Here is a 14,618-nt window from a genome sequence, read left to right on the forward strand (position 1 = left end):
GACACTGTCCCAGCTGTAACTTTCCAGACTGCGGTGCCCCAGGAAGGCACCATTGCCTGGAGCAGTTTGTCTCTGAAGGAGGATAAAAAACACAGCGCAGGGACTTCCCTGGGGGTCCAGTGGTTAAGACTCCGCGCTCCCAGTGCAGGGGTCGCAGGTTCGATTCCTGGTCAGGGAACTAGGTCCCGCATGCTGCAACTAAAAAGATTCCACATGCTGCAGCTAAGACCTGGAGCAGCCAAATAAATTAAACAACCACAGAAAACACAGGGCTTTGGAGGGAAGGGGGGCCGTGCCACTGGTGAGAGTGCTTTATGGGAGGCGCCTCTACCCTCCTCCGCTGTCGCACCTCCTGCTCAGACGTGAATCCCTGGGCACCGAGGGACCAGGCTGGGAAGTAGAGAGGAAACGAGGGGAACAGATGGAGCTAAACCCAGGTCAGCAGGTGGCTTGCACCGCAGCTGCTGACAGGCCCACCTGCCTCAGACCCCCGTAGTCTGGAATTAAGGATGCTTTATCAGTGATGTGACTAGTTATAGACCAGCCAAGTTCAGTCTTTACCTGTTTTTACAGAAACTGGCACTTCCCAGGACACAGCTGCTAAGCAGCAAGACATAGCATAGAAGTGAGCAGGTTGGGAACGTGGCCCCAGCTCTCTCACTGATGATGGTGTTACTGTGGGTGGGTCGCTTTCCTTCTGGGTCACAGTTAATTAACTCAGTCCTTTAGCTGGCCAGGCAGTCAACAGAGCCCACTCTGTATTTGGTGCTAGGCTAGGTGCCGGGGATGCAGAGGTGAGCGAAATCACATGCACCTGCCCTCACAGAGCTTACAGTCTGGTAGGTAGACATCATGCAATCACATGAGTGGATGTAAAATTAAAATTGCAATAAACGCTAATAAAGGAGAGGTGCACAGTGCCGGGAGAACATATGACAGGAGAAACTCGCCGAGTCCGGAGGGGTCAGAAAAGACTTTGCTGCAAAGCTGAAGGATGAAGGAGGTTAGGGTTAGGGTTACCAGCCAGTGGGGGAGACAAGGGAGAGTGTTCCAGGTGTGGGGGACAAGGTATGCAAAGATCTGGCAGCAGGAGGAAGCAAACCCTTCCAGAAGCCCCAGTGGGGGACCCTGTGCAGCGGACTGAGTGGGGAGGTGGTGTCCGACGGGCCACAGGGCTCAGCAGGGCCTCCACCCCAACCTGAGGTCACTGCGGCACCTCTAAATCTCGTTCCAGCCACAGTCAGTCTAGTCCTGAGGCTGAACTTGGTCCATTTGCTTTGAGGCTGAGGCCTAGAGACTTGTTCAGAAAGCAGAACAGTTACTCAGACAGTGCATCAAGTTATCTGCCTGTTTATTTCACTTTTCTGCATATTTGAATCACGTCCTCTCTTTCCTTGATCGCAGGCTACCTGGTGGTAGTAACAGTGATGACTTTGGACGGGTCCAGAGTTAGACTCGCCTCCCCAGCATCATAATGTGTAAGCCCCAGAGAACTGAGGCATCCCTAGGGAAAGCCGGTACCCAGGCACACTGTCAAGGCCCAGGGCTTTGGGGCTAATGACGAGGCTGCATGCCTGGGCCCTGGGATGATGTCTCCATCCCCCCAGAGGTCAGACAGGGCGTTCCCGGATGGGCGTTCCCTTTTCACTGAGACATGGACCTATTTGCATAGTGGGGGTGCTTCCTACCTGCCTCCTTCTCTCCCCCCAAAATACTGTCCATGGACATGAGAGAAATGAAGCACATGAGAGAATTGCCTCGGTGAGCATAGCCCAAAGTATGCTGGGGTGTTCAAACGTATTACCCACGTGGTCAGATAAGTTTGGGAAATATGGGCCCACACAAGCTTGCCTTTGTGGAGGATTTCTCACTAATGTGTCTTGTGGCTTCTCCAGGAAGGGGAGAGAGGGAGCAGACTTTATCTGGCCACAGAACCCTTTCTCATAGAGGATCTGCGGGACGAGGCTTCCCCAGAATATAACTTTGAGAAATGCTCGTCTAGGCTTTTCAGAGACTCCTGGAACATAATCACTTTGGGTTTGCCATTTATCACATGAAGGGGTTGTGGACAGAGAGGTTGTGACTTTGGCCTGAGATCCGCCAGCTAAGGGCACATCGTGACCAGCACACAGGCACCTCCCGTCCATGCCAGGGCTCCCCTGGTTTCTTTCATAAATCTCAAAGGACAGGGAGGGCAGTGAACATCTGATGAGCTCCCACCCTCAAAAGGGATAATTCTAGAAACTAGCTGCTAAGCTATAGGACCTACTATGTGCCAGCACCACGCTAGGTGCTGTGCATACATAATCATCCCGCTCCATCCTTCTATCAACACACTGAGGTAGGTCTCTTATGTTCTCCCCCATTTTACAGACAAGAAAACTGAGGCTTAGAGAGGTTCAGCCACCTGTGTGATCCCTTTGAGGAAGGAAATTGCAGAGCCAAGATTTGGACCCAAGTTGGCCTGACTTCCTTTGAAACACATGGTCTCATTCAGTCCTCTCAATAGCCATGCAAGATAAAAATGGTCCCCCCTCTACAGTCGGAGAAACCGGGGCTCAAAGAGGTTAAGAGACATGACAAGGTCCTGCAACCAGGGAGTGGGATAGCTGGGTGCAGAATCCCCCGTACGGGGTCCTCCACCACGCGGTGCTCCTGCCAGGGCAAACGAGCCCAACGGCGATGCTGGTCTGTGTTCTCGTGTCTGCACTGACCGAAGGGACACAGCTGTGAGTGATGAGAATCCCAGACCTCGGGATGGGTTTGAACCTGTGGCTTAGGCGATACCTGTCTGCGCTTACCCAGCACCGAGCTGAGTTCTCCATCACTTTAAAAGAAGAGCCCAAGGAAATAGTTCCCTTTGCTTGACTGGCAAATCAAAACAACCACAGTGCCTGTGTTTGACCTCTGCTAGTAGGAAGATTATTTGGCTAATTAGGTAAAAAGCCTTCTTGCACATGTACATATTTTAACCCTAATGAGCTGTCCCCGGGAAAGTTTGCCTTTGGCCTGGTTCGCCAGTGGATCTTTCCTTTCCTCAGTGGAGAAGACCAGTGAGGTAAACAAAACCTCGTTTCCATAGAAGCTCACTCTCTGGCCTTTTCTTTCCAGCAGTTGAAAGGTAATTACTTGATTTCTCTTTATTTTGGGGGATTTCATAGAGCGGGACTGTCAAGGCTTTTGATGGAGGATGGCCTTCTCTCTCACACCAGGCTATTTTAGGGAGCTTCGGTTGCATTTCTTTTTCCATCTTCCCTTCAGATCATTAGCTCTCAGACAGCAGCGTCTGCCTTCTGGTCACTCCTGCTACTTAAAGTCTAACGGAGCAAAGGACTTGACCGTGGAGAAAGTAGGATACACTGAGAAGCCAAAGAAATTCATCCAGAGATGGAAGCCCCCATCACCTTCCTCTCCAGACACAGACTATCACACCAAGACCCCACATCCACACCAGTGAGGGACACTAGCCCATCTGGCACTTTCTCACCTGAATCTTTGATGCCCCATTGTGGCCCATGTCAGAAATACAGCCAGCGTGGGCTGTCCTAATAACACAAACAGCAGCCACTGTTTCCTGAGGGTTTGCTGCATGCCAGGCACTGGGCTGAAAGCTTTATATCTGTGGTCTCAGTGAATCCTCATGACAGCCTTGAGGTAGACTTATTATCCTGATTATTCAGATGAGGAGGCCTGAGCACAGAGAGGTTAAGTAACTTGCCCAAGGTCACACAGCTACTAAGTGGCAAAGCCAGGATAAGAGCATACCCATTACTGCTATTTCTTAGGGACGGCTCTGGCACTGCAACAGCCTCCCCAGAAGAAATCAGTCATGATAGGAAATGGACGGTAGACATTTCTCTGCCCCTCAGTGGTGGCTCTTTGTATTAAATTGAACCGCGTAGGAGTGTGGAGTTAGTTGTCAGGGCCAATTAGAAAACCAAAACAATACACTAAAGAAGAAAGTCAACATAAAGCAGAAGAAAAGAGTTCCAGTCTGAGGCAGAGCCAACTCCATTTCAAATGGCTCATGCCACTTTACCACATTCCTGAACCTTATAGAGACTTGGTGTCCTCGTCTGTAAAATGGGAATAATAGCGGTACATACCTCATAAAGTTGTTTTACTTGGGAATTTCTCAAACTGCTTGGTGAAATACTTGTTTTCAGTGAAAAAATTGTGTCAAAGACAAAGTTAAACACAGTTAAACAGGCTGATTTACTCTAGAATTTCTTCGAATCTTAATTATGCTAATATGTATTATAAATTTTCAGGAAGGAGCAGTGTTTCTTGACCCCAGAATCCTTTTCCTGGGAGAATGCACGTTAACACATATTTCTTGGGACCCCTTAGAGAAGGCTTTAATATAGGTCATACAGTCCCTGGTCTTGAAATAGGCATCTATAAATGCTAATCCCCTCTGTTTTGTGCCCAGATTATTCAAATAGCCATACCTATTCTTGTTAGATTTAAGTTCCATGGAGGCAAGAACTGGGTCTGTCTTGTTCCTTTCTGTATTCCAGTATCATGCATAGCAAGACATTCCATAAAAATGTGATGAATGAATAAGTGAACCAATGAATGAAGCTTTGTGTAGACCTACCCTGCTCATCTTCACTGCTGGCACAATCTGCTGTTTCTAATTGTATTTGGTGAGGCCAGTGGGAGAATTCAGACACCTCTGAGAAATTTCATAATGGGGATAGTTCTGTTGGGTTGTTTTTTCTTTTCAGTTTTAACCTCTGAGCACCGTATCTTCTGACAGAACCCCCCAACTTTAGCCCCTAACCGAATCATTTTGCTTCTTCTCAGTGAAGTAGTCAGACGTTTTCTTTGCATATGTATTTTGAACAAGGTATTTCTGAGTGTTCCCAGTGGGTTTGCACCTGGGTATGAAGAAGTCTTGGGCTTCCAAGGGAATAGAATAAAAACAGTTCATTGGAGCTTAAAACCAACTCTGAGGATACCATGTTTCCCACGTGTGCCTATTGGCAAGTGGTGATGGAGGGACCACTGGTTAGTGGTGTGACCGCTCTCCAGTGGTTCTCTTGATTTATTTAGAACAGGATTTCCAACTCATGTTCTCTGGGCATTATGCAAAAAAATAAAAATTTAAGTTAAATAATAGTTGAGTTGGTCAAAATCTGACAGATTTCCTTACTGCTGAGCTTCTCAGAGACTTTGTGCATTTCGACACAGCATTTTCCAAACTTATCTAGCCATTCTTTTGGAGCCCTTCTGGATCCTTTCTTCTGGAGTCTCTACTAAGGGTGTTGTTCAGCAGAACACCCTTTTGAAAATGCTACTTTAGAATATATGACCAAAAGTTACAATCTCATCTTTATGATCTAGAAAATAGTCCTGCTCATCAAAACTGTGGGAAAGAGAAGATAAGGCAACTCCTGAATTGAACAGGGTGATAAAAATGCAGAGCATAAAGCCAGATAGATGTTTATGTTTTGTATAACAAACCCAAGAAGACTATTCATGATGCTTCAAAAATATGACCATAAATTGTCCAGTGTTCTTATTTACATAATATTAGAAATAACTTATTTTCTATACCATTTCATAGCATAGATTAGATTCTTTTTTAAGTATGGAGCTGGGTTTTCATTTTCAAATTTCTGAATAAAATTTCATACTTTTCAGATTTCTGAATAAAAATGGCTTTTAAGAGAAAGGGACTTAGAAAACTCACATATTTCTTAATCTACTTTTTGTTGTGAGTTAATCTGTTCTGAAAAGAAGAATAGAGCACATCCCATTTGAATGTCACTGTTCCCTTCTTATTAAACTTTTCTGTGAATAAAATAATTTATCAATTACTGAACAAAGCAGACTCAATTACAGCTTGAAGTATAACGCTAGGCTTGCTTGGAAATAAAGAGAGAACTTCAATTCCTAGAGCAGGAATCAGTAACTATGGCCTGCCACCTGTTGTACATAAAATTTTATTGGAACACAGCAGTGATCATTCATGTACATGTTGTCTGTGTCTGTTTTCACACCTCATTGGAAGATTTGAGTCATTGCAACAGAGATATTATGGCCCTCAAAGCCTAGAGTGTTAATTATATGGACCTTCGTAGAAATGTTTGCCAGTGTGTTTCATAGATTTATAGAAAGATGGGAAAGGAATGATGGAGATTACATAACCAACCCCTTCACTCTATGGATGGGAAAACTGACACTAGAGAAGTTAGGGAGTTGTCTACCCATCAGAGAAGACAAAGATAGATTTCTTTTTTTTTTTTTTAAGCCAGATGCAAATTTAATGTAGATGTGGCAAAAATCACCTGAGTGGGTAACTATCTAACTGCAAATTTCACAAGCAGATTACGGATGGCCTCCCCTTGAAGCATACTCTGTGTAGTGTCTAATGCATGCATTTAATTAGTTAGGAGAAGGAGGCTTGCACCTACTTCCACTTTACTGCTTAATTTTTTAAATTAATTTTTATTAGAGTATAGTTGCTTTACAATGTTGTGTTAGTTTCTGCTGCACAGCAGAGTGAATCAGCTATACATATATATATAGCCCCTCCTTTTTGGATTTCCTTCGTATTTAGGTCACCACAGAGCATTGAGTGGAGTTCCCTTTGTTATACAGTAGGTTCTCATTAGTTATCTATTTTATACCTAGTAGTGTATATAAGATATCAACACCAACTGAGAGGTAGCAGCCATCTGGAGTACTGGTTGAAAAGGTCTCAGGGCTCAGAGGGAAAGGATGCAATAATTAACTAATCATCCACGGCCCAGGGGTGGGAGAGCAGCAGGATATATGCCATGTAGGCGCTATCGATGCGGACTATGTCTGCTCAGTACGATACTAACAGTTGTATTACCATCTCCTTCCTTGTATGTCTGCCCTGTAAACACTTCTTCGCTGGATCCCAAAACAGGAGTGCTGCATCAGGCCCTCATTAGAAGCACTGCTGCCTAGAAGTTCAGAAGTGGTTCTTATTCAAGTGCATTTAGATGTCTTTCTTAGCAACAGCCTGCCTACCACATCACATTCTCCTTAAAAGGATTTAAATTGGGATTTCCCTCAAACTGGATTTGTGTGTCACACGATTCTTAAGTTTTAGTGGAATAAGTCTATGGGGGCACAGAGTAGTCTGGGTGTAAAGTCATGAGTTCCTTGGCTTTTGTCACCCAAACTGAAAGTCTCCACGTTTGTGCTTTTGTGCAGCTGGACAATCCAGATGAGCAAGCAGCCCAGATCAGACGAGAGCTGGATGGACGTCTCCAAATGGCAGACCAAATAGCCAGGGTAAGGAAACTCTGGGGACATGTGCTGGGGGACCGGGCCAAAGCCCCACACTGGAAGCGCACTGATCATTAAGGGCCGTGGAAAGATAAAACTGAGAATTTTATCTTCTCAGGAAGATGAGATGATCACCTGGTAGGGTCCTCAACCCTTCTTTCTCAGGGCAAGTGTCCTAGAGACAGCACGTGTATTTCCTATCCTCCAATCAATACTCAAACTCCGGCCTCACCTTTCTTCTGAGTCCCAGACTTACATTTCCATCTGTCTGCCGAGCATTTCCACGTGGCCAGTCCCCTGCATTTCAGGTTGGATGTGTTCCAAATCTTACTCCTTATCGTCCTCTTCCCGCCGAGTACACACACCTACATAGACTTCTCCTCACGTGGCCTCCACACAGTTACTAGGGATGAAACCTCCCAGTCATTGTCAATTTCTCCTTCCTCCCCAGAACACTCCACACTCAGTCTGCCCCCTGGCTTCTTGATTCTGCCTCCCAAATGTGGGTCAGATCCCTTTACTGGTTTCCAGCACCACTGCTGGTGCTTTGATTCAGGCCCCTCATCTTCCACGCCTGGATCTTACAATAGCCTCCTAATGGGTATCCCTGGCTTCACTCCCTCCCTGTCTCCTGTCCATCCTGCATGTAATCATCATTTTAAACCTCATACACGAACAACTCAAAGCAGAGCCTCAAAATCCTTCAATAGAATCCTCCAGTGTCCCCAGAACAAAATCTCACTGCTTTAGAATGATATTCAAGGCTCTTAATCCACAGACCATACCCTTCCTTATTGGCTTCACCTCCCACAACTTTCCCACCAGAACTCCCCATTCCAGCTATACAGAATGTCTCCCTCTGAATATCCCAGGCCCTTTCCAACCTCAGTGCCTTTGTACCCACTAGTGTTTCGATGTGGAATGACCTTTCTCCTCTCCTCCACTTAGCAAGCTCTCCTACTCAGCCTTCAGTCCTCAACTGAAAACCCCTTCTCTAAGAGCTGAGCTCATCCTCCCCACTTTGTGCTTTCTTCTTGCCATGTGTAAACCTTTATTATGACAATTCATTGAATGGTGACTATTCACTTACATGTCTGAGTCTCCCAGTAGATGGGATTGCTCTAGGGTTGGGATGTCTCCCTGTTGAGAATTGGGAGCCTAAGCATTATCTCTTATTCTTACTGTTCTACCACCTGTGTTATTATTAACAGTAATCGTGCTAGTGGCATTTCTTGAGTACTGACTCTGTGTCAAGCATGTTACATGCTTTACATATGCCATCTCATTCCATCCTCCAAACAGTTCCATAAGGGCATTTCAGTTATTCTTGTTTTAGAGATGGGAAAATCTAGAGTGAACATGAGAGGTACTAGTTAAGAGACTACAACGGACCCTTCACTCAAGTCTAAGTATCAGGACTGGGACAGGGTGAGGTGCTCACCCTAGGTGCAAAATTTAAAAATGGGGGTCGGGGTGTGGGGGAGGAGGAGCATAGGGTAGAGCTTGGTGTTCAGCCTTCCTCTCTATGGAAAGAAGTGTCTCAGGATTTGTACACGTGGAAACAAATTCTACTGGAAGAGAAACCGAAGAGAGACTCCAAGAAGCAGGAAAATCCCCTTTCGTGCTCAAGCAGTTGCGGTGAAACGTTTTGCATCTTGTGTTTGGACACCTTCAAAGTTTACAGTCGGGTCAGTCTGGTGGCTAAAAATAGTATGTAGTTATCCGGCTAAAGGTAGTGTAAAAGGCTCTTATGTTCGAAAATCCTGCTTAATGTGGGAGTAAAGATCAGTAAGGCTTCAGAATGTACTTCTCTAAATTCAGCACCTCCTCAGCAGATTATCCAGAAAATAGAGGTCATTTGGTCCATGCCCTGCCCTTAGGCAACTATTATATCCGCAACTAATAAGTATTCGTGCCACTTAAAGAAAATTTTACACACACACTTCAAAAACAAGCTCATGGCACCTTTATTTTAATTGTCTTGTTTACTTTAAGGCTTAACATAATAATTTTAGAAACTTGCGTAAGCTAATTTTAATTTTTAAAAGACCATGGGCGAACAACCGTTACATAGTGCGCCAAGTTGCTCGTTTCTGAACAATAGATCAAAGAACTCTCCCGAGGAGCTTCAAGATGGCGGAAGAGTAAGACGCGGAGATCACCTTCCTCCCCACAGATACATCAGAAATACATCTACATGTGGAACAACGCCTACAGAACACCCACTGAAAGCTGGCAGAAGACCTCAGACCTCCCAAAAGGCAAGAAACTCCCCACATACCCGGGTAGGGCAAAAGAAAAAAACAGAGACAAAAGAATAGGGACGGGGCCTGCACCAGTGGGAGGGAGCCGCGAAGGAGGAAAGGTTTCCACACACTAGGAGCCCCTTCGCGGGCGGAGACTGCGGGTGGCGGACGGGGGAGCTTCGGAGCCGCGGAGGAGAGCGCAGCCACAGGGGTGCGGAGGGCAAAGCGGAGAGATTCCCGCACGGAGGCTCGGTGCCGACCAGCACTCACCAGCCGGAGAGGCTTGTCTGCTCACCCGCCGGGGCGGGCGGGGCTGGGAGCTGAGGCTCCGGCTTCGGTCGGATCCCAGGGAGAAGACTGGGGTTGGCGGCGTGAACACAGCCTGAAGGGGGCTAGTGCGCCAAGGCTAGCTGGGAGGGAGTCCGGGAAAAAGTCTGCAGCTGCCAAAGAGGCAAGAGACTTTTTCTTGCCTCTTTGTTTCCTGGTGCGCGAGGAGAGGGGATTCAGAGCGCCGCCTAAACGAGCTCCAGAGATGGGCGTGAGCCGCGGTTATCAGCACGGACCCCAGAGGTGGGCGTGAGACGCTAAGGCTGCTGCTGCCGCCACCAAGAAGCCTGTGTGCAGCACAGGTCACTCTCCACACCGCCCCTCCCGGGAGCCGTTGCAGCTCGCCACTGCCAGGGTCCCGTGATCCGGGGACAACTTCGCCGGGAGAACACACAGCGCGCCTCAGGCTGCTGCAACGTCACGCCGGCCTCTGCCGCCGCAGGCTCGCCCCGCATCCGTACCCCTCCCTCCCCTCGGCCTGAGTGAGCCAGAGCCCCCTAGTCAGCTGCTCCTTTAACCCCGTCCTGTCTGAGCAAAGAACAGACGCCCTCAGGCGACCTACACGCAGAGGCGGGGCCAAATCCAAAGCTGAACCCCGGGAGCTGTGCGAACAAAGAAGAGAAATGGAAATCTCTCCCAGCAGCCTCAGAAGCAGCAGATTAAATCTCCACAATCAACTTGATGTACCTGCATCTGTGGAATACCTGAATAGACAATGAATCATCCCAAATTGAGGTGGTGGACTTTGGGAGCAGCGATATATTTATTTTTTTCCCTTTTTCTCTTTTTCTGAGTGTGTATGTGTATGCTTCTGGGTGTGATTTTGTCTGTATAGCTTTCCTTTTACCAATTGTCCTAGGGTTCTGTCTGTCCTTTTTTTTTTTTTTTTTTACTTATTAAAAATTTTTTCTTAATAATTATTTTTTATTTTAATAACTTTATTTTATTTTATTTTATCTTCTTTCTTTCTTTCTTTCTTTTTTTTCTCCCTTTTATTCTGAGCCGTGTGGATGACAGGCTCTTGGTGCTCCAGCCAGGCATCAGGGCTGTGCCTCTGAGGTGGGAGAGCCAACTTCAGGACATTGGTCCACAAGAGACCTCCCAGCTCCACGTGACATCAAATGGCGAAAATCTCCCAGAGATCTCCATCTCAACGTCAAGACCCAGCTTCACTCAACAACCAGCAAGCTACAGTGCAGGACACCCTATGCCAAACAACTAGCAAGACAGGAACACAACCCCTTCCATTAGCAGAGAGGCTGCCTAAAATCATAATAAGGCCACAGACACCCCAAAACACACCACCAGACGTGGACCTGCCCACCAGAAAGACAAGATCCAGCCTCATCCACCAGAACACAGGCACTAGTCCCCTCCACCAGGAAGCCTACACAACCCACTGAACCAACCTTAGCCACTGGGGACAGACACCAAAAACAACGGGAACTACGAACCTGCATCCTGCGAAAAGGAAACCCCAAACACAGTAAGTTAAGCAAAATGAGAAGACAGAGAAACACACAGCAGATGAAGGAGCAAAGCAAAAACCCACCAGACCTAACAAATGAAAAGGAAATAGGCAGTCTACCTGAAAAAGAGTTTAGAATAATGATGTAAAGATGATCCAAAATCTTTGAAATAGAATGGAGAAAATACAAGAAATGTTTAACAAGGACCTACAAGAACTAAAGAGCAAAGAAACACTGATGAACAACACAATAAATGAAATTTAAAATTCTCTAGAAGAGATCAATAGCAGAATAACTGAGGCAGAATGGATAAGTGACCTGGAAGATAAAATGGTGGAAATAACTACTGCAGAGCAGAATAAAGAAAAAAGAATGAAAAGAATTGAGGACAGTCTCAGAGACCTCTGGGACAACATTAAATGCACCAACATTCGAATTATAGGGGTCCCAGAAGAGGAAGAGAAAAAGAAAGGGGCTGAAAAAATATTTGAAGAGATTATAGTTGAAAACTTGCCTAATATGGGAAAGGAAATAGTTAATCAAGTCCAGGAAGCACAGAGAGTCCCATACAGGATAAATCCAAGGAGAAACATGCCAAGACACATATTAATCAAACTATCAAAAATTAAATACAAAGGAAAAATATTAAAAGCAGCAAGGGAAAAACAACAAATAACACACAAGGGAATCCCCATAAGGTTAACAGCTGATCTTTCAGCAGAAACTCTGCAAGCCAGAAGGGAGTGGCAGGACATATTTAAAGTGATGAAGGAGAAAAACCTACAACCAAGATCACTCTACCCAGCAAGGATCTCATTCAGATTCGACGGAGAAATTAAAACCTTTATGGACAAGCAAAAGCTAAGAGAATTCAGCACCACCAAACCAGCTCTACAGCAAGTGCTAAAGGAACTTCTCTAGGCCGGAAACACAAGAGAAGGAAAAGACCTACAACAAGAAACCCAAAACAATTAAGAAAATGGTAATAGGAACATATATATCGATAATTACCTTAAATGTAAATGGATTAAATGCTCCCACCGAAAGACATAGATTGGCTGAATGGATATAAAAACAAGACCCATATATATGCTGTCTACAAGAGACCCACTTCAGACCTAGGGACACATACAGACTGAAAGTGAGGGGATGGAAAAAGATATTCCATGCCAATGGAAATCAAAAGAAAGCTGGAGTAGCAATTCTCGTATCAGACAAAATAGACTTTAAAACAAAGACTATTACAAGAGAAAAGGACACTACATAATGATCAAGGGATCAATCCAAGAAGAAGATATAACAATTGTAAATATTTATGCACCCAGCATAGGAGCACCTCAATACATAAGGCAGATAATAACAGCCATAAAAGGGGAAATTGACAGTAACACAATCATAGTAGGGGACTTTAACACCCCACTTTCACCAATGGACAGATCATCCAAAATGAAAATAAATAAGGAAACACAAGCTTTAAATGATATATTAAACAAAATGGACCTAATTGATACTTATAGGACATTCCATCCAAAAGCAACAGAATACACATTCTTCTCAAATGCTCATGGAACATTCTCCAGGATAGATCATATCTTGGGTCACAAATCAGGCCTTGGTAAATTTAAGAAAATTGAAATTGTATCAAGTATCTTTTCCGACCACAACGCTATGAGACTAGGTATCAATTACAGGAAAAAATCTGTAAAAAATACAAACACACAAAAAATTTCACAATTTGTATGGAAACACAAAAGGCCCCGAATAGCCAAAGCAATCTTGAGAAAGAAAAACAGAGCTGGAGGAATCAGGCACCCTGACTTCAGACTATACTACAAAGCTACAGTCATCAAGACAGTATGGTACTGGCACAAAAACAGAAATAGAGATCAATGGAACAGGATAGAAAGCCCAGAGATAAACCCACGCACATATGGTCACCTTATCTTTGATAAAGGAGACAAGAACATACAGTGGAGAAAAGACAGCCTCTTCAGTGATTGGTGCTGGGAAAACTGGACAGCTACATGTAAAAGAATGAAATTAGAACAATCCCTAACACCATACACAAAAATAAACTCAAAATGGATTAAAGACCTAAATGTAAGGCCAGACACTATCAAACTCTTAGAGGAAAACGTAGGCAGAACACTCTATGACATAAATCACAACAAGATCCTTTTTGACCCACCTCCTAGAGAAATGGAAATAAAAACAAAAATAAACAAATGGGACCTAATGAAACTTAAAAGCTTTTGCACAGCAAAGGAAACCATAAACAAGACGAAAAGACAGCCTTCAGAATGGGAGACAATATTTGCAAATGAAGCAACTGACAAGGAATTAATCTCCAAAACTTACAAGCAACTCATGCAGCTCAATATCAAAAAAACAAACAACCCAATCCAAAAATGGGCAGGAGACCTAAATAGACATTTCTCCAAAGAAGATATACAGATTGCCAACAAACACATGAAAGGATGTTCAACATCGTTAATCATTAGAGAAATGCAAATCAAAACTACAATTAGATACCATCTCACACCAGTCAGAATGGCCATCATCAAAAAATCTACGAACGATGAATGCTGGAGAGGGTGTGGAGAAAAGGGGAACCTTCTTGCACTGTTGGTGGGAGTGTAAATTGATACAGCCACTATGGAGAACAGTATGGAGGTTCCTTAAAAAACTCAAAATAGAACTACCATATGACCCAGCAATCCCACTACTGGGCATATACCCTGAGAAAACCATAACTCAAAAAGAGTCATGTACCAAAATGTTCATTGCAGCTCTATTTACAATAGCCAGGACATGGAAGCAACCTAAGTGTCCATCAACAGATGAATGGATAAAGAAGATGTGGCACATATATACAATGGAATATTACTCAGCCATAAAACGAAACGAAACTGAGTTATTTGTAGTGAGGTGGATGGACCTAGAGTCTGTCATACAGAGTGAAGTAAGTCAGAAAGAGAAAAACAAATACCGTATGCTAACACATATATATGGAATCTTAAAAAAATTAAAAAAAGGTCATGAAGAACCTAGGGGCAAGACGAGAATAAAGATGCAGACCTAGAGAATGGAATTGAGGATACAGGGAGGGGGAATGGTAAGCTGGGACAAAGTGAGAGAGTTGCATGGACATATATACACTACCAAACGTAAAATAGATAGCTAGTGGGAAGCAGCCACATAGCACAGAGAGATCAGCTCGGTGCTTTGTGACCACCTAGAGGGGTGGGATAGGGAGGGTGGGAGGGAAGGAGACGCAAGGGGGAAGAAATATGGGGACATATGTATA

The 14,618-nt window shown here is 44.8% G+C and overlaps 1 protein-coding gene across 29 annotated transcripts in view; it reads left to right on the forward strand.

Moving 5' to 3' along the window:
• CADPS (calcium dependent secretion activator) overlaps positions 1-14,618 on the forward strand; it is a 781,950-nt gene that overhangs the window by 509,845 nt on the left and 257,487 nt on the right. For all 29 annotated transcript variants that reach the window (XM_082344670.1, XM_082344669.1, XM_082344650.1 and 26 more), the window contains one exon: positions 7,195-7,275. In XM_082344670.1, coding sequence (XP_082200796.1) covers positions 7,195-7,275 — 81 coding nt within the window. The remainder of the gene's footprint in view (positions 1-7,194; positions 7,276-14,618) is intronic.

This window comes from Balaenoptera borealis (genome assembly GCF_965194805.1).
Source record: "Balaenoptera borealis genome assembly, chromosome: 12".
Taxonomy (NCBI): domain Eukaryota; kingdom Metazoa; phylum Chordata; class Mammalia; order Artiodactyla; family Balaenopteridae; genus Balaenoptera; species Balaenoptera borealis.